Source organism: Cygnus olor, chromosome 25 (assembly GCF_009769625.2).
Source record: "Cygnus olor isolate bCygOlo1 chromosome 25, bCygOlo1.pri.v2, whole genome shotgun sequence".
NCBI lineage: Eukaryota > Metazoa > Chordata > Aves > Anseriformes > Anatidae > Cygnus > Cygnus olor.
In genome coordinates this window covers 5,848,628-5,867,602 of record NC_049193.1, presented here as the reverse complement: position 1 = coordinate 5,867,602, position 18,975 = coordinate 5,848,628, and the positions used below count along the sequence as shown (strand labels likewise).

Sequence of the window (18,975 nt, the reverse complement as noted above, 5' to 3'; positions counted from 1 at the left end):
AAAGGGTCAGAGTGCAGGCCACCCTGGTGACTATGTTCCCTGTGCTTTGGAGTAGGACATTTCCTGGCTGGCATCACCAAACCCCATGTCCCTTGGCCTGGGGACCACAGGCAGCAGGGACGGGTGCTGAGAGCAATAGGGTGGGGAGCGGGTGCCGGTGGGATGTGAGCCCCCATCCCCTGGAGACACCTCTCGGGGGGTGGGGATGCTTTGGGTCGTGCTGGAGATGTTTTGGGACACAGCAGGGACACAACATAAATGCTTTGGGACGTAATGGGCACACTATATGGCATGGAGAGGATGTTCTGGGACACGGTGACAATGCTTCGGGTTGCAATAGGGACGGGTCAGCGTATGGCAGGGGTGGTTTGGGGCATGGTGGAGATGGCTGGGATGTGGAGGGGACACTGGGACATGACAGGGATGCTCTGGGACACGACAGGGGCATTTGGGGAGGCAGTGGGGACGCTGGGATGTAATGGGGATACCCTGGGGCACAGGGCGACGCACCTTTGGGACAGGAGGGGATGCTGTGGGACACAAAGGGACACCAGAATGCAGCGAGGACATCTGGGGACACAGGGCGGTACTTTGAGACAGTTTGGGGCACAATGGAGGGGCTTTGGGATGCGGTGGGGCTACTTTGGGACACAAAGAGGTCACTTTGTGCTGCAGTGGGGATACTGGGGGGTGTAGTGGGGACACTTAGGGACAAAGGCAGTGCTTTGGGATTCAATGCGGACAGTTTGGGATGCAACAGGGAAAATTCGGGCTGCAGTGGGGACGTTTGGGGGCACAGTGTAGTACTTTGGGACAGTTTGAGGCACAAGGGGGCACTTTGGGCTGCAGTGGGGACACTTGGGGGAACAAAGGGGTACTTTGGGACAGTTTGGAGCCACAAGGGGCCACTTAGGGCCCCGAGGGGGCCGGCTAGGGGTGCAGCGCGGGTACCTCGGCACTCTTAGGGACCCCGTGGCTCACCCGGGGGCCCCTTGGCAGGGCCGCAGGCGGGGCCGGGGCCGGGGGCGGTACCGGCCGGGGGTGGGGGCGGCCCGGCAGAGCCCCGGCCCCGCTCCCGGCCCCGTTCCCGTCCCGCTGCCGGCCCCGCTCGGCGCCCCCCGGCTCCATCTTGTGCGCGGCCGCGCGGCTCCAGGTGCGGGGGGGGGCGCAGAGGGGCGGGGGGGGGACCCCGGAATCCACCCCCCCGCTGGGCACCAAGGGGTTAAAGGCTCAGAAGCGGCTTTCCAGCCCCAAATCCGCCTTAAGGCGCTAATCGCGGTGGGAAAGGGGGCCGGGGGGACCGGGGCCGGCGTGGGGCTCCCTCCCCGCGCTGTCACCGGGGGGGGGCACAAGTACAGCGCCCCCAAGACGAAGCGCTTAAAATTCAGTGGGATTGGGGAAAAAGGGAAAAAAAGTTGGGGGGGGGATGCGGGGAGCGTGGGGGGCCGGACACGCGTGGCCCCCCCGCGGCAGGGTGTTGGTCACGGTGTAAAGGTCGCGGCGGTGTTTGCACGCTCCCTGCGGAAGTGGCCCCGGTCCCGATCCCAATCCCGGACCTGGTCCCAATCCCAATCCCAATCCCGGACCCGATCCCGATCCCGATCCCGGTCCCGGTCCCGGTCCCGGTCCCGGTCCCGTCCCCAGCGGCTCCGGCTGGCAGCAGGTAGGGAGCGGGGGGGGGGAACTGGGCCGGGCCTGGGGGAGCTGCTGGGGGGGGGTCCCCGTAGGGAGCGGGTTTGGGGGAGCCCCCTAGGGGCTGGGTGGCCCCGCAGCTCCACAGGGACCGGCCATGGGGTTTCAGGACGGGGTTTTGGGGGCGCTGCTGCCCCATTGGGAGGTGGTTTTGGGGGGCCCTGCTGCCCCATAGGGACTGGTTCTGGGGGTCTCCATAGGGACCGGGCTTTGAGGGGCCCTGCAGCCCCATAGGGATCAGGCTCAGGGCGTCCCCGCAGCCCTATAGGGAATGGGTTTGGGGGTCTTCGTAGCTCCGGGCTCTGGGGTCTCCATAATCCTGTAGGGATTTTGGGTGTCTCCGCAGCTGCATAGGACCAGGCTGTGGGGGCCCCCATAGGAACCAGTCTCATGGTCCCCACAGCCCCAGAGGGACTGAGTCTGAGGTTCCCCATAGTGACTGGGCTTTGGGGTCCCTGCAGCCCCACTGGGATCAGGCTCTGGGGGTCCCATAGGATCTTGGGATCCCCAGAGCCCATCAGGGACTGGGCTCAGGGGTTCCCTGCAGCCCCATAGAGACCAGACTTTGGGGGTTCCTGCAGCCCCACAGGGACCAGGCTCTGGGGGTCTCCATAGGAACCAGCTGCAGGGTCCCCAGAGTCCCATAGGGACTGGGTGTGAGGGTCCCGGTAAGGACAAGGCTTTGAGGGTCCCTGCAGCCCCATAGGGACCCAGCTCTGGGGGACCTGTAGGGACTGGGCTCAGGGGGTCCCTGCAGCCTCATAGGGACTGGCTTTGGGGTTCCCTATAGGAACCAGGCTCTGGGATCCCTGCAACCCCATAGGGACTGGATTTGGGAGTCCCTATAGGGACCAGGCTCTGGGGTCCCCTTACCCCCAGCAGACCAGCCCTCACCAATCCCCATCCCATCACCACCCCATGTCCCTGCGGGCACGGTGATGGGGTGGGGACCATCCCTTGCGTCCCCGCGGCACGGCTCCCCCCATTGCAGGCACCGCCGGGGCCGAGATGGAGCTACGCGCCTGAGCCAGGCGGGGACAAGCCATGGAGACGGTCGTTATCGTGGCCATCGGGGTGCTGGCCACCATCTTCCTGGCGTCCTTCGTGGCGCTGGTGGTGGTGTGCCGGCAGCGCTACTGCCGCCCCAAAGACCTCCTGCACCCCTACGACACCAAGTGAGTGCACCCGCCGTTGTCACGCATGGCTCTGTCCCTGTCCCCTGGTCTGTCCCCACCAGGTGCTGTAGGTCCGGGAGGGACACATCCTGTGCGGTTGGGGACAATGCTGGGGACACATGGTGCACTGTGACAATAGGGTGGGAAAAGCCTTGGGGAACCCCAGGAGGGGCGGGGAGGTGGCACTGTCCCCAGAGCCACCCGCATCTCCACCAGGCCCATTGTGGACCTCATCGGGGCAATGGAGACGCAGTCGGAGCCCTCGGAGCTGGAGCTGGACGACGTGGTCATCACCAACCCACACATCGAGGCCATCCTGGAGAACGAGGACTGGATCGAGGACGCCTCGTAAGCCCCGCGCCACCGGTCCCCAAACCGTCACTGCTGAGCAGAGCTCTGGGTATCCCCAGACCCCACAGGAGGGGACGGTCCCCAGGCATGTCCCTGTGTGGGGACACCCCCACGGGTCCAGATGCGGCCATGGGGGGGTTGGTGGCTCACGTGCCAGGCAGGTGACGGGGGCGAGGACGGGGTCTGCCCAGAGTCACATCTCCTCCTGTCCGCAGGGGCCTGGTCTCGCACTGCATCGCCATCCTGAAGGTGAGTCTGGGCGGTGGCGCCCAGTGTCCCCGATGTGCCCGCGGTTCCCAGCGTGCCGAGCAGCCACCCTGCCACCTCCCCGACCCCGCAGATCTGCCACATGCTGACGGAGAAGCTGGTGGCCATGACCATGGGCTCGGGTGCCCGCGTGAAGTCGCCCTCCAGCCTGGGTGACATCATCGTGGTGGCCAAACGCATCAGCCCCAGGTGAGGGGGGCCCCGGGGGTGCGGTGGCAGGGCCCTCCCGGCGTCCCCGCGGTGCTGACCCCGTCCCCGCGGTGCCGGCAGGGTGGACGACGTGGTGAGATCCATGTACCCGCCGCTGGACCCCAAGCTGCTGGACGCCAGGTGACACCGGCGGGCGGGAGAGGGACACGTGGGGGACGCATGGGGGGGGGGGGGCCGCGGTTCGAAGCCACCCCGCGGGCGTCCCCCTGGGGCCGCCCTGACACGGCCGTGCCGCCCGCAGGGCCGCGGCGCTGCTGCTGTCCGTCAGCCACCTGGTGCTGGTGACGCGCAGCGCCTGCCACCAGCCCGGTGCCCGCGACTGGGTGGACCGCTCGCTGGCGGCCGCGGAGGAGCACATGGCCGCGCTGCGCCAGGCCGCCATGGCCACCGAGCCTGAGCGCCCACCGGCCACCGACCCCTTCCGGCAGGAGCAGTCGGCCATCTGAGCCACCAGCGCCACCAGTGCCAATAAACCCCGGTGACACTGATGCTGCCTGCCTGTGCCTGGGCCACCTGTCCCTGTGGGGGGGCCCTCTTGTCGCTGTGTCCTGTGCCCGTGTCCCCCCCCCACCCACCCACTGCTCCCACTTCTGCTTTCGGGTCGCCGCGGGGGGGACGAGGGACGTTTCCTGCTTCCTCTGTCCTCACGGCCACGGGGCCCAGTGGGGGGGCGCTCCACCAGCTCCAGGTGGGGGCCCTGCAGGGACCTCCCCAACCTCAACCAGGCCGTGGAGGGGCTCTGCTGGACCCCCCCCCCCAACCAGCTCTAAGGCAGGGGCCCTGCAGGGACCCCCCCCAACCCCAACCAGGCCGGGGGGGGCTCTGCTGGGACCCTCCCCCCAGCCAACTCAAGGGGGGCCCTGCTGGGACCCCCCCAACCAATTCCGAGGGCAGGGCCCCCCCAAAACCCCGGGGGGGGTTCCCTGGAGGGGTCCCTGCGCCCCCCAGGCCGGGTCCCGCGGGGTGGGGAGGTTTCGGGGGGGCACCTTGCCGCCCCGCCCCCCCCCCGGCCGAGCCCCCCCGGCCCCCTCGCACTACCCCGGGGGGCAGGGGGGCGGTCACGTGGCCCGGCGTCACGCGACGGGGAGGGGCGGGGTTGAGGCCTGGGGGCCGCTTTCCCCGCCCCCTTAGCGGCGGCGGCCAATGGGAGGAGGGAGGGGGTGCGGTGGGCCAATGGGGGGGAAGGGGGCGGGGCTAGCGGCGGGGGGGGCGGTGAGCGTCGGGAGCGAGCACGGGCACGAGCGCGAGCACGGTACGGGGCTGGGGGCGCGGGGGGGTCAGGGGGGACTGGGGGGCACTGGGAGGTCTGAGGGAACCGGGAACCCCATGGTAGTGGGAGGCACTGGGGGAACTGGGAGAATTGGGAGGCACTGGGAGGAACTGGGAGGCGCTGGGGGGAACCGGAGGAACTGGAGAGCACTGGGAGGTGATGGCTGAACTGGGAGGGACTGGGGGAACTGGGGGAACTGGGAGAAGTGGGGGGGGGGGCTGGGGGGAACTGGGGACACTGGGAGGCACGGGGGGGAACTGGGAGAACTGGGGGGAACTGGAAGGTGCTGGGGGGCACTGGGACAACTGGGAGGTGCTGGGGGGCACTGGGAGAGCTGGAAGAATGGGGGAACTGGGAGGTACTGGGGGGAACTGAGATGCACCAGGGGGAACTGGAGGGCACTATAAGACCCTGGGGAAACTGGAGGGTACTGGGAGGCACTGGGGGACCCCGGGGGAACTGGAGGGCACTGGGAGGGTCAGCCCAGCCCTGACACGGGGTGGGGGGGCCGTGCTGTGACCCCAGGGGTCTCCCCGCACACCCCAAAGGGAGGGGGCCGCGCCGTGACCCCCCCAGCCCCCTCCCTGCTCCCTGCACCTCAGTTCCCAACAGGGAGGGGAAGTGAAAGTGGAGGGGGGGGGGAAAGCAGGAAGGGAGGGTGGGGGCGGGGGGGGGGGGCAGTGCACCCATGGGTGCCACCACGGGGTGCTGCTCCCCCCCACACACCCCACGTGCAGCTTCCCCCGCCGCAGCGAGATGCTATCGGGGCGCTGCGGCCGGCGGTCGGGGTGTGGGACACCGCAGGGCCCCCCCCCAGGTTCCTGTCACCCCCAGATGGCACACGGGGGGGGCGGGCATTGGCCTTTAGGGTCCCCCCCAGGCTCTTAGGGCCCTCCCTTGGCACGCAGCCCCCTGCCCACTGCTGTGGACTTTGTGCTGTGGTTTATCAGGAATGGCGGCACCCATTGGGGGGGGGGGGGCGCTGGGGAGGGTGCTGTAAGGGGGGGGGCAGGGTTTTCCACCGCCCCCACAAAAAAGAAAGGGGAAGTGAGAGACGGGGGCGGGGGAGAGGGGCAGAGCCCAGCCCTGCTCTGCGAGTGGGGAAACTGAGGCACGGGCGCGCGGTGGGGGCGCTGCCACCCGCAGGTGTCCCCTGCGCCATGAGGACAACGGTGACGCTGTGCCTGGCCCTGGCCCTGGCCGGGGTCGCTGCCGTGGCCGCGCTGCGGTGTCCCGACGGGACGTCCGAGTGTCCCCGCAACGCCACCTGCTGTGTGACGCCTGGCGGCGCCTGGGGGTGCTGCCCCATGCCACAGGTACGGGCACGGCCACGGGTACGGGGACACCGGCATGCGGCAGCCACCGTGTTGAACGGGTCTGGCGCCCGCAGGCATCATGCTGCGAGGACAAGGTGCACTGCTGTCCCCATGCCACCACCTGTGACCTGGCCCACGGGCGCTGCCTCTCGCCCCACGGTGACACGCCCTTGAGCACAAAGTTCCCCGCCTGGAAGAGCCAGCGGCGGGCACCGGGTATGGCACGTCCCTGTCCCCGTGTGTCCCCATATGTCCCAGCACCGGATATGGCACGTCCCTGTCCCCGAATGTCCCCATACATCCCAACACCGGGTATGGCACGTCCCTGTCCCCGTGTGTCCCCATACATCCCAACACCGGGTATGGCACGTCCCTGTCCCCGTGTGTCCCCATACATCCCAACACCGGGTATGGCACGTCCCTGTCCCCATACGTCCAGTGTCCCAGCACCGGGCATGGCATGTCTTTGTCCCCATATGTCCCCATATGTCCCAGCACCGGGTATGGCACGTCCCTGTCCCCATATGCCCAGTGTCCCAGCACCGGGTATGGCACGTCCCTGTCCCCATATGCCCAATGTCCCAGTACTGGTTATGGCACATCCCTGTCCCCATATGCCCAGCGTCCCAGCACCGGGTATGGCACATCCCTGTCCCCCCCATATGGCCCAGCTCTGGGTATGGCACATTTCTGTCCCCAGCGCCCCAGAGCTGTCCCCAAGCCATCGTGGCACACCATCGCCCCAGGTGCAGCATCGTCCCAGATGGCAGGGACCCCTCACCTTCTGTCCCCCATGACCTGTGGGGACACGGAGGTGGGGGGGGGGGTGGCTCGCGGTGACACTGTGTCCCCCAGCAGCCACGCTGCACCAGGTGATGTGCCCCGATGGCCGCTCGGTGTGCCCGGACGGTGCCACATGCTGCCGGCTGCCCTCGGCGCAGTACGGCTGCTGTCCCCTGCAGAACGTGAGTGCGTCCCCGTGTCCCCACGCAGCACCCCAGGGTGGCGGCAGGCTGTCACCTGCGGTGTTGTCACCCGCGGCTGTCCCCTCCCTGCGCAGGCCGTGTGCTGCAGCGACGGGCAGCACTGCTGTCCCCAAGGCACCACCTGCGACCTGGAGCGCTCCATGTGCACCTCGGTGCAGGACCTGGCACAGCCGCCAGCACGCGGTAAGGTTGGGGGGGTCTGGGACCCCCCGGTGCCATCCTGGGGACAGAGGGGACGCCGGCTGTCACCGTCCCTTTGTCCCCAGTTGGTGATGTGAAGTGCGACGACGAGATGAGCTGTCCCGACGGGAACACGTGCTGCCGGCTGAGCTCGGGCGCCTGGGGGTGCTGCCCCTTGGAGCAGGTGGGGGGGCACAGGGGACACACGCAAAGGTCCCCAGGGGAGTGATGAGCAGGACGCATCCCCCAGGGATGTTCCCAGGGGGCCGTGTCCCCCCCCCAGGAGTTCCCCGTGCCCCAGGAGGGGTGGGGGCAGGTGTCCCCGTGCCCTGGCTTGGGTGAGGGTGGGTGTCCCCTCTCCCCCGGTGTCCCCTGTCTCCCGCTGCTCACTGGGACAAGTTCGGGGCTGCAGTGATAGGAGGGGACTGGGATGCTCTGGGACACCCCACGTCCCCCCCCACCCTACGCAGGGCACAGCCAGGTGCCCCCGTGCTGAGTGCCACCCGTGTCCCCCCCAGGCCGTGTGCTGCCCAGACCACGAGCACTGCTGCCCCCAGGGCTACACCTGCGACCCCCAGGGGGGCACCTGCCTGCAGGGGGGGGTCCGCCTGCCCTGGCTGAGCAAGACCCCGGCGCGGGGCCGGGGGGGGGACGTGAAGTGCGACGACGAGACGAGCTGTCCCGACGGGAGCACGTGCTGCCGGCTGAGCTCGGGCGCCTGGGGGTGCTGCCCCTTGGAGCAGGTGGGGGGCGCGGGGCAGGGGGGTGACGGGGGGCAGCAGGGGGTCGGGTCCAGGCTGCGGTCCCCCGTTGGGCTCAGCGCTGGGGGGGGCTTGGGTGAGCACCCAGGGGTGTCCCTGTGGGCAGAGATGCGGCTGGAGGGATCCCATGGGTGGGCGGGGGGCTTGGGGACACGGGGATGTGCGTGGGGGCGACGGGTGGGGCTGCTGTCCCCTGGGCCTGGGGAGGGATGGGGGCAGATGTTCCCTGTCCCCTGATGGGACAAGGGCAGGTGTCCCCACGCCCTGGCTGGGATGAGGGTGGGTGTCCCCTGTGCCCAGCGTGATGGGACCGTGTCCCCAGTCCCCCAGTGTCCCCTGTCCCCCGCTGCTCACTGGGACAAGCCGGGGGCTCCAGTGGCAGGAGGGCACAAAGAGCCGCGAGGCCACCGGGATGCTCTGGGGCACCCCACGTCCCCCCCACCACACACAGGTGACAGCATAGGGGACAGCCAGGTGCCCCTGTGGGGTCATGCTGAGTGCCACCCGTGTCCCCCCCAGGCCGTGTGCTGCCCAGACCATGAGCACTGCTGCCCCCAGGGCTACACCTGCGACCCCGAGGGGGGCACCTGCCTGCAGGGGGGGGTCCGCCTGCCCTGGCTGAGCAAGACCCCGGCGCGGGGCCGGGGGGGGGACGTGAAGTGCGATGACGAGACGAGCTGTCCCGACGGGAGCACGTGCTGCCAGCTGACCTTGGGCACCTGGGCGTGCTGCCCCTTGGAGCAGGTGGGGGGTGCGGGGGGGTGGCGAGTAAAGGGGCGGGGGGGGGGCAGTCAGGGTGGCATCTGGGGGGGCTTTGGGGCAGAGTGGTACTGTGCGATGTGGCTCTTTGGGGACAGTTAGGGGACACGGCGCAGCCTCCATCGCTGTCACCCCCCCCCCCCCCGCCCCGTATGTCCCCTGCCATGCTGGAGGGCCGTGGCAGGCGGCCCCTGTGCCCCCTCTTTGGGCGCAGTGGGGACGGTGTGTGGGTCTCGGGGGGTGGGGGTGGGGTGCTGCATACCCAGAACAGCACCCCCCCCCCATCCAGGATGTGACACCCACCCAAGGTGGAGGGGACATCGGGGGGGGGGGGGTGGGGTGCCGTGTGTCCTGTCCCTCCCAGCTCCATCTGCACCCTGGCTATGGGGATGTGCAACTGGGGGGGGGCTTCCCATACACACATTCCTCCCCCACCCCCCCATAACCAATGGTTTCGGCAGTGTGGCACTGGGCTGGGGGGGGGCACAGGGTGCTGGGGGGGAGGGGGGGTGTCACCAAGCCTTTGTGTGTCCCCCCCACCCCCCCCCAAGGCCGTCTGCTGCAAGGACCACCAGCACTGCTGCCCCAGGGGCTACACCTGCAACGTGGCCACCCAGAGCTGCGAGAAGCTGCTGGCGGCCACCCCGCTGCGGTCACCGGCCCCCGCGGGGCCACCGCTGTCCCCACTGCGCCCCGTGGCCACCATCCCCGGTGACACCGCCCGTGCCTGCCTCCCCGGCCAGCGCTGCTGCCGCAGCACGGACGGCTCCTGGGCACGCTGCCCCTTCGCCCAGGTCAGCGGGTGGCATTTTGGGGGTAGGGGACATGTGGCGGGGGGGCTGTGTCCCCACCGATGTCCCCACCGACGTCCCCAATTGCACCTCTCCATAGGGCTCCTGCTGCGAGGACGGGCGTCGCTGCTGCCCCGCCGGGTACCGCTGCACCCGGGGGGGGCGCGAGTGCTGGCCCCAGCGCTGGGACGTAGGGGGGGGCATCTCCAGCAGGACACTGCTGTGACACCTCCCCCCACCCCCACCCCCGGGGCAGGGGACACCGGCTGGATGGGCCCCACAAAATAAAGGGTTTCTAGGAAAAGCACCTGGCCTTTTTTTTTTTTTTTTTTTTTTTTTTTTTTTTTTGCGGGGGTGGGAAGCAGAGGCAGAGGCTGCGGTGTCTCAACGGGATTTTTATATATTAATGGCATCTAACGAACACGTGGGGGGAGGGGGCTGCATCCCCCCCCCCGCTGCAGGCACGGCCCTGCTCGCCCTTCTTCTGCCTTGCCCCGTATAAAACATTTAGAAAGACAAATAAAATCCAAAGCAGAGGGCTGGGGGGGCAAATGGGGGGGGCGATGGTGCTCCCCCCCCCCCCCCCCCCCCCCCCCGCTCCTATGCCAGCTTTGAGGTGCCGCTGGCCCGGGGGGCGCTGCCGGCCCCCCCCGCCCTGTGAGGACACAAGGAGGGACATGTTTCAGTGCTGGGGGGGGGGGGGGGGGGCACATGCAGGTGTCATCATGGGGGTCCACCCCAGCGGGGGGGGGGGGGGGGGGGGGGGGGGGGCGGTACTAACCTGCTGCCCACCCCCACGTGGTGTCATGGCAAAGGGCGGGGGGGGGGGGGGGGGGCGTCAGTGGGCATTGGGGGGGCACCTGGCACCCCTCTGGGGAAGGCACCGGGGGAGGGGGGGGGGGGGGGGCAGGGCAGCAGGACCCCATGCTGGGGTGGGGGGGGGGTGGGGAACGACACACAATGCCTGGAGGGGCTCCCACAGGGACACGGGTGGCCTCACAGGGAAGGGGAGGGGGCTCGGGGACAGGGTCAGGGACATGGGATGGGGCCGGTATGGGATCAGGGTGGGGGGGTGGAAGCACAGTTGGGTCGTGCCCAGCATCACCACGTCCCTGCTGCCACTGCAGGGTCCTGGGGTGTCCCCACCTCCCCGGGGCAAGGACGGAGGTGGGACGCGGATGGGGATGGGATGGGTGATGGAGGAGGAGATGGGGACATGGACAGGGGTGGCGATGGGGATGGGGACAGGAATGGAGGTGGGGATGGGGACGGGGATGGGGATGGGGATGAGGACAGGCCCAGAAACGGGTCCAGGGCCACGCTTACTTGACATTGAAGACCATCAGCGGCCGCTCCTCCCTCTTCTGCCAGGGGCTCTTGCGGTCGCCCGCCTCGTCCCCCCCTTCGCCCCCTTCGCCCGCCTCGTCCTCGGGGCTGCTGGGGGAGTCACGGGGGGGCTCGCTGGCACTGCTGCGGGTGCTGCCGCCGCCGCCGCCGCTCCCCCCGGCCCCCCGCCGTCCCTGGGGGCCGCCCAGCAGCGGGGCCAGGGCGCTGTCCTCGGGCGAGGGGGGGGCACGGGGGGGCCGGGCACGGGGCAGGGGCCCCCTGTCACCGCCCTGCAGGTCGATGTAGGAGTGGCGGACGTGGGACGCGCGGCCGTCCAGCGAGACGAACCAGGCGCGCGGCGCCAGCAGCTTCTGCTCCGCCAGCGCCTGCAGCTCCCCGTTGAGCTGCGCCACCGCCGACTCGTTCAGCAGCACCGGGATGGCCACCGGGGCCCCCCCGGGGGCCGCTGCCGCCACGGGAGGGGGACCGGTCACCGCCGCCGCCGCCGCCGCTGTCACCGCCGGGCCACCCCCGTCCGGCTGGGGGGTCCCCTCGGGCGCCCCGTCCAGGCGCATGTAGCGGGCGGGGATGAGCAGGGTGGGCACCACGCCGCGGTACACGTCCTCCTGGCCGCCGTCGAGGGGGCCGCAGAGGATGAGCTGGCCCGGCTGGCCCAGCGAGGGTGGCCGCGGCGGCGGTGGCGGCGGCGGCAGCGGCTCAGTGGGTGGCAGGTCCCCCCCCACCGGCCGCTCGAAGGGCTCGGGGCGGGGGGCCGGGGGGTGGCCCCGCTGGTAGTCATCCAGCGGAGGTGGCACCAGCCCCTCTGTTGAGCGGGCGGCCGCGAGGCCAAAGGCTTCGCCCGGGCGGCCGAAGTCCTCCCGGGGAACGCGGCGGCGCCCCAGAGTGCTGGCGGGCGCTGGGGGGGCTGGGGGGGCCGGGACCTGCTTGAAGAAGTCCTCACGGGAGCTGTCGAAGTCACGGGAGGCAGCGAAGGAGGACTTGAGGACGGGGGTGTGCGCCTCGGTGTCCCCCCCTGAGGACGCCGTCTCTAGGTGGCTGCTGCAGATGAGGTTCAGCTGCGACATGGAGGTGGCCTGGTCCCGCTTGGAGGCGTCCAAGGTCCCCGAGAGCGGCAGCTTGCGGTGCTGCTGCCGCGGCTTCAGGCATCGCCGCCTGTGGGGACAGCGGTGGCACCAGGGTGACAACCAGCCTGACAGCATGGTGGCACTGGGGTCCTGTGGCCCAACCCCACCAGCCTCCATGACCGGCTGGAGGCTGCTAGATGGGGGTCTACCAGCTGTGGGACTGCTGGGGGCTGGTGGCCCCCACAGCCAGGTGTAGGGCATCTGGGGGGTGCTGAGGGCTGGTGCCCCCCCCTCCCACCCCCATAGCCAGGTGTAGGACATTTGGCACTCCTGGGAGTTGGTGGCCCCCATAGCCAGGTGGACATCTGGGGATGTTGAGGGTTGGTGGCCCCTATAGGCAGACGTAGGACATCTGGGGGTGCCAGGCAGGTGGAGGTGCCAGGGGGTCGATGCTGACCTGCAGTAGTAGATGAGGAGGCAGAGTAGGGTGAGGACGAGCAGGGCCAGCGCGCCCAGGATGGTGAGCAGGAAGATGGTGTGGTAGGCGGTGATGTCCTTCATGCCCGCAGCCATCGCCACCAGCCCTGGGGGGGGCACACCAGGGTCAGACATGGCCCAGCCCACGTCTCCCATGGGTGCTCCCCCCCTCCCCATGGAGTGCTCAGCCTCAGGGGTGCAGGGGCTCCTTCCTACCTGTGCTAGGAGAGGGCAGAGCTGCTGCCCAGTACCCAAGCTGGGGGGAGACAAAGGTCCAGTACAGCTGCCGGCCCTCCTTGCGGATCAGCCCCGTCCCATTGCGGACCCACAGCCCTGCAGGGACGAGCACCCAGCATCACCATGTGGCTCTGTCCACATTCCCAGGTGACTCCCCTAGCAGGCTGAGACCCACAAACTCATCTCACCTATGGCCATCACCTCCCAAACTCATCTCACCCATGGCCATCACCTCCCAAACTCATCTCACCCGTGGCCATCACCACCCAAACTCATCTCACCCATGGCCATCACCTCCCAAACTCATCTCACCCATGGCCATCACCTCCCAATCTCATCTCACCCATGGCCATCACCTCCCAAACTCATCTGTCCATGGCCATCACCACCCAAACTCATCTCACCCATGGCCATCACCTCCCAAACTCACTGAATCACAGAATTGTTAGGGTTGGAAGGGACCTTAAAGGTCACCTAATTCCACCCTCCCCCACCATGCGCAGGGACACCTCCCACTAGAGCAGGTCAGTCAAAGCCCAATTGTGTCACCCATGGTCATTACCAAACAAACTCATCTCACCCATGGCCATCATCGCCTAAACTCATGTCACCCATGGCTCATCCATCCAAATTCATCTCACAAAGGGATGTAATCGCCCAAATTCATCTCATCCATGGCCAATACTACCCAAACTCATCTCACCCATGGCCAGTACCACCCAAACTCATCTCACCCATGGCCAATATTACCCATACTCATCTCACCCATGGCCAATACCACCCAAATTCATCTCACCCATGGCCAATACCACCCAAACTCATCTTGCCCATAGCCAATACCACACAAATTCATCTCGCCCATGGCTGTCACCACCCAAACCCATCCCACCCATGGCCATCAATACTAGTGTCCCCCACCCCACTCCCCTCTGCATCTCAGCGTCCCCATCCAGCGCTCACCACTCTTGGGGTCAAACCTCCAGGCGGGCACGCTGGTGGCCACCAGGGTGCCGGTGTCGGGGGGCAGTGGGATGGACAGATGGACGGGGCCGGAGAGCTGCACCTCAGTGCCGTTCCCCGTGAAGAGGTGAACACTGAGGGCCGCCACGGGCGCCAGCTCCAGCCAGGTGGCATTGGCTGCAGGGATGCAGGGGATGGGGCAGGTGAGCGGATGGGGCACCAAGGCTCCCCGCTCCCCCCCCGGCCACCCCGTACCACTGCCGTTGTGCTCAGCCCCCAGGAAGGCAGGGAAGCTCCGCAGGTCCCGCGGGGCGGTGGCGGCCGTCAGCGATGCCCAGAGCTGGCTGTACGTGGAGCTGCGGGGCAGGCGCGCCGCCCGCCTCTGGAACTGCACCCACGGCTGGCCCCGGGCGCCTGCGGGGACAAGAAGGGGGGACGGGCAAGTGATGCCCCCCCCCCCACACACAGCATAACCAGATGTAGGATGTCGGGGTGTTGGTGGCCCCATAGCCACCTATAGGATGTCTGGTAGTTCTGGGGGTTGGTGGCACCCCATAGCCAGCTATAGGACATCTGGGTATGTCTGGGTGTGCTAGAGGTGGTTGGTGCCCCACGCCCACAGCCAGCTTTAGGATGTCTGGGGGTTGGTGGCTCCCTCGATAACCAGCTATAGGATACCTGGGAGTGCTGGGAAGAGACTTGGTATCCCTCCGATATCCAGCTATAGGATGTCTGGGGCTGGTGTCCCCCCCATAGCCAGCTATAGGATCTCTGGGAGCTCCCACATAGCCAGCTATAGGATGTCTGGGGCCCGTGGCCCCTCCCATAGGCAGCTATAGGATGCCCCCACTCACCTGGGGAGCCCAGCAGGATTTGCACCAGGTCCTCGTAGAGGATGAGGGTGGCGGGGCGCTCCGGGAGCAGGTAGAGGCTGACGGAGGCATACACTGCGGAGGAGGGACGTGGTGATGGGTGGGGGAGCCCCCCCGGACACCTCCCCGCAGCACCCCGCCTGTGACAGGGTTGGGGAGGAAGAGGAGGAGGGGGCAGGATCAGTCCCAACGGGCACTGGGGGGTGTCCCCCCCCTTGGAGGCCTCCAGCAGAGCCCAAAATAGGCTGTGGCTGGGGAGGGGTAAAAATAGAGTAGCAACTGCCGCGACGTGGGGATGGGGACAGCAGGGACGGGCGGTGGCACGCGGCAGGCTGGGGGGCACCCCATGCACGTCCCTAGTCCTGGCACACCCCGATCCTGGCACACCCCCTGCACGCCCGTAAGCCCTGCATGCCCCGAGCACCCTAATTCCTGCACAACCCACACACACCCCGATCCTCGCACCTCAATCCTGGCACTACCACAGGCACATCGATCCTTGCACACCCCAAGCCCTCAGTGCTCCCCACCCTTTTACACCCCCAACACCCCATCCTTGCACCCCATCTCATCCCAGTCCCCTCCCCACCCCTGTGCCCCCTGGCTGAGCGCTCCCACTCGTCCTGGCCCCCCAACAAGGTCACCACATCGACGCCGCCCGGCGCTGCCCCCCCTCCACAACGCAGAGGCCCCAGGGGCCATGGGCTGGCGCCGAGCCCAGGGTGCCCCCCCCAGGGGACGTCAGGGCCACCAGGACGCGGCCACACCCCCGCTGTGCCACATCACCCATCAGGGCCACCCATGCTGAGCCCCAAGGGCCAGACCCCCAAAATTCCTCTCCCTAAGAGACCACCCCCCAAATGCTCTTAGGGTGCCCTGGAAAGGGACTGGGGTCCCAGTAAGGAACTGGTGTCCCAATAAAGGATCAAGGGCACCCAGCAAGGAACCTAGTAAGGAATTGGAGTCCCCCAGTACTGGAGAAGCGAGGGTCCCCATTAAGGCATCACGCCCCCCCCCCCCCCATAAGGGATTGAGGCCCCCAATATAGAACCAGGTCCCCCAGTAAGGGATCAGCTCCCACAGTGAAGACTCATGGTCCCCCATAAGGGCTCTGAGCCCCCCAGTAAGGAATCAGGGTTCTCCAGTAAGGGGCTGGGGTCCCCTATAAGGTATCTGAGCCCCCCACTTAGGGATCTGAGTCTCCTATAAGAGATCGGGGCCTCGTGTAAAGCATCAGGGCCCCCTTGTAAGGGATCCCATAAGGGCCCAGAGACTCCCAGTAAGGGATTAGGATCCCCCATTAAGGGACTGGGGGCCCATCACAAGGGCTCAGAACCTCCCAGTAAGAGTCCAGGTTCCACCCACAAGATGCCAGAGCCCCCCATTAAGGGATTGGGGTCCCCTAAAAGGGCTCAGAGACCCCCGGTAAGGGACTAGGGTCTCCTATACGTGACAGACCCCCCCAGTAAGGGGCTGGGGTCCCCTATAGATGCTCAGAGCCCCCTGTTACGCAATCAGGTCCCACCATAATATCTCAGAGCCCCCCCACTCCCCAAGGGGCCGGGGTCCCCATCACTCACATGGCAGCTTGGTGACACGCCAGGGCACGGAGGCGGTGACGTAGCCGCGGTGGGTGGCGGTGACGAGGACCCAGGAGCCCAGGCGGTAGGCGAGGGGCAGGACGCCAGCGCCCTCGTGGTCGGTGGTGCCAGTGGCCAGCGAGCTGCGGTTGCCAAAAACCTCCAGGGTGGCCTGGGCCAGCGGGGCCAGCGCCCCGCTCTCATACACCTGCACCTTCAGCAGCACCTCTGTGGGGACACGCGGGGTGGGGGGGACGGGGACAGGACGTGGTGGGTGCGGGCACGACCCTGCCGGCGTGGCACGGGGTGGGGTGGCATCCTGCTTGGGGTGGTGGGCGCCACCCCAGTAAGGTCGCAGGTACCACCCCATGGGGTCAGGGGCACCACCCCAGCAGGGTGCTAGGACCCAGCCCAGCAAGGTGCTGGTGGACCCATCCCAGCAGGTCGTGGGCACCCTCCTGGCAGGGTGGTGAAACCCATCTCAGCCAGGTGCTGGACCCATCCCAAAGGGGCTCACGGGAAGCACCCCAGGTGCGTGGTAGCCACCATCCCAGTAAGGTGCTGGACCCACCCCAGCAGGTCATAGGCAGCACTCCAGCAGGGTGGCGGCCACCATCCCAGTAAGGTCACGGCTACCACCCCAGCAAGGTGCTGGCCACCATCCCGGCAGGTCCCCGGGCCCACTGATGTGGGGTGGCAGCCGCCAACCCCGCAGGTCCCGGCCACCGCAGGGTGACGGCCACCACCCCCTGCCCATTTTCATGCCCACCCGATGCAGACAGAGGGGGGTCTATTGCCCCTGCCACCACGCTCCAGGGTTCCCAGGTGGCACGGGTACGGGGCAGGGTGGGCACAGCCGGGGGGGGACCCGCTCTCCACGCCCCCCCCCCCGTGCCGCCAGCCGCCTGCGCATGAGCCCGCAGCCCTTGGCAGCCCGCCCGGCTCGGGCGCTGTCGCCCAGGCAACGACCTCGTTCATCCCGCCCGCCCCGGGCGCTTTCGGGACCCCGTGGCCCCCCCCAGCAGCATCCTGCCCCCCGAAAGCCCCCGCGGCAGGGAGCAGCCGCCCCCCGCCCAGATGTTGCCCAGATGTGGGCGAGGGGAGGAATTCGCAGCAGCTGCTCCGGCGATGCGCCTGATTGAGTGGGGGGGTAGAATAAGCATGGGGGTCCAGTGGGGGGGTGCACAAATACCAGGGACAGCCGGCACCCGCGGGGCAGCAGGAATGTCCCCGCGGCCATGTGCCGGCCACCCGCAGCTGCCGGGGGACAGCTGGCACCAACGGCGTCCTCGGGAGCGGGGGGCCCACGTGTCCCCCCCAGCCGTGAGCATGGCAGCGTTGCCCACTCACGAAGGGGCCCCACCGGGTGGCACGGCCACACTGGTGCCCCCCCCCCCCCCCCCCATTCCTCCCAGTACGGCCCCGCAGCCCCCATGGCTCTCCCCACGCCGGTGCCGGGCCCCGTGCCCCCGTCACCACCTCCCAGCCAGGGTGGCACGGGGATGGGCGCGGGTGATGCTGGCTGGGTGGGGGTCAGGGACACCACATCCTGCCCCCCCCCCAACCCTTGCCAACCATCTCAGCCACACGGGCACCCCTCACCCTGGTGGGTGGGTTTGTGGTGCGGGGAGGGGTCACGGGGGGCCGCAGGGACCCCACGGTGGCACCCAGCGCCCCCAGCTCCACCCTGCCTACTGGAGGTGCCCACTATGGGGCTCACCCCAACCCCTACCAAAAATACCCCCCACCCTGCCCTTGGGACCCCCCCCCCCCCACCATCACACACCCCCAGCACCGCCCAGAGCCACCACCACCCCCCAACACCCCCACGGGTGCTACCAGTCCCCCCACCCCAACACTGCGACCCCCCCCCCCCATGCACCCGGGGGGGTGCTCCCCCCCCCCCAAACACCCCACGACACCCCCGCAGGTGGGATGGGCGGACAGATGGGGGGAGGGGGGGGCGGACAGACGGCCGGTGGGGGACGGACAGACGGATGAGGAGGGGGATGCTGGGGGGGGGGGGGCAGGATGCTGGGGGGCGTGGGGGGAGGATAACGGGGGGGCGGCTGGCCCCGGCCCCGCCGCCGCGCACACAAAGGCCGCACTCACCGAGCGCCCCCGGCTCCGCCGCGCCCCGCGCCCCGCGGCCGGCCACCAGCAGCAGCAGCAGCGGCAGGAGGCGGGGGGGCCGCATGGTGCCTCCGCGCCCTTACCCCGCCATGCCCGGCCCGGCACGGCACGGCCCGGCCCGGCCCGCCCCGCCCAGCCCGGCTCGGCTCGGCTCGGCTCGGCTCAGCCGCGGGGACCGGGCTCCACCTGCCGGTGCCGCCGGGCACCGCCGCCCGCCCGCACCGGGTGGAGATGGGGAGGGGGAGATGGGCACGGGAGGGCGGCGGTGACTCGGGGCTGAGCAGAGAGGGGCCGGCTGCGACCCCCGGCACTGCCCCGAGCCCTAGTCCCGGACCCCTGGACCGCCACCGACCCCCGGTCCCGGCACCGACCCCTAGTCCCGGTCCCCAGGACCGGCAGCGAGCCCCGGTACCGGCACGGCCCCCTGGTACCGGCACCAACCCCTGGTCCCGGCACCGAACCCCGTTACCGGCACCGGCCCCTAGTCCCAGTCCCCGGGTCCCAGCACCGGCCCCCGGTTCTGCACCAGCCCCTGGTCCCGACCCCC

General features: G+C 68.9%; 3 protein-coding genes and 1 long non-coding RNA gene across 10 annotated transcripts; 2 read left to right on the top strand and 2 right to left on the bottom strand.

The window, feature by feature from the left end:
* The first annotated feature begins 997 nt into the window (after nt 1-997).
* Nucleotides 998-4,183, top strand: TMEM98 (transmembrane protein 98). 2 transcript variants are annotated; one of them, XM_040536464.1, is made up of 8 exons: nt 1,025-1,153; nt 1,495-1,663; nt 2,684-2,867; nt 3,084-3,215; nt 3,434-3,467; nt 3,559-3,674; nt 3,756-3,815; nt 3,937-4,183. In XM_040536464.1, exons 3-8 carry the CDS (start codon nt 2,737-2,739, stop codon nt 4,139-4,141), a joined length of 678 nt encoding a protein of 225 aa, XP_040392398.1. In that variant the 5' UTR covers nt 1,025-1,153; nt 1,495-1,663; nt 2,684-2,736; the 3' UTR covers nt 4,142-4,183. The 2 variants fall into 2 exon arrangements, with proteins under 2 accessions (XP_040392397.1, XP_040392398.1); XM_040536463.1 differs by lacking the exon at nt 1,495-1,663 and having other exon boundaries at nt 998-1,153.
* Nucleotides 4,184-4,853: 670 nt separating this feature from the next.
* On the top strand, nt 4,854-10,065 carry GRN (granulin precursor). 6 transcript variants are annotated; one of them, XM_040536990.1, is made up of 10 exons: nt 4,854-4,947; nt 6,112-6,281; nt 6,356-6,497; nt 7,140-7,246; nt 7,342-7,450; nt 7,534-7,631; nt 7,966-8,190; nt 8,728-8,952; nt 9,519-9,761; nt 9,859-10,065. In XM_040536990.1, exons 1-10 carry the CDS (start codon nt 4,869-4,871, stop codon nt 9,982-9,984), a joined length of 1,524 nt encoding a protein of 507 aa, XP_040392924.1. In that variant the 5' UTR covers nt 4,854-4,868; the 3' UTR covers nt 9,985-10,065. The 6 variants fall into 6 exon arrangements, with proteins under 6 accessions (XP_040392924.1, XP_040392923.1, XP_040392928.1 ...); XM_040536989.1 differs by having other exon boundaries at nt 7,137-7,246; XM_040536992.1 differs by lacking the exon at nt 4,854-4,947 and adding an exon at nt 4,985-5,121.
* A 77-nt stretch (nt 10,066-10,142) lies between these two features.
* Nucleotides 10,143-11,298, bottom strand: LOC121059852. Its single transcript, XR_005814665.1, has 2 exons — nt 11,085-11,298; nt 10,143-10,413 (listed from the first exon to the last, which is right to left on the bottom strand). It is a non-coding gene; the product is annotated as an uncharacterized LOC121059852 (long non-coding RNA).
* A 1-nt stretch (nt 11,299) lies between these two features.
* Nucleotides 11,300-18,550, bottom strand: FAM171A2 (family with sequence similarity 171 member A2; the record flags this gene model as incomplete). Its single annotated transcript, XM_040536347.1, has 8 exons — nt 18,408-18,550; nt 16,296-16,523; nt 14,698-14,790; nt 14,099-14,257; nt 13,844-14,020; nt 12,863-12,979; nt 12,627-12,753; nt 11,300-12,257 (listed from the first exon to the last, which is right to left on the bottom strand). Coding segments are annotated over exons 1-8 (1,944 nt in total), but the record flags the coding sequence as incomplete, so codon positions are not given.
* Nucleotides 18,551-18,975: the final 425 nt, after the last annotated feature.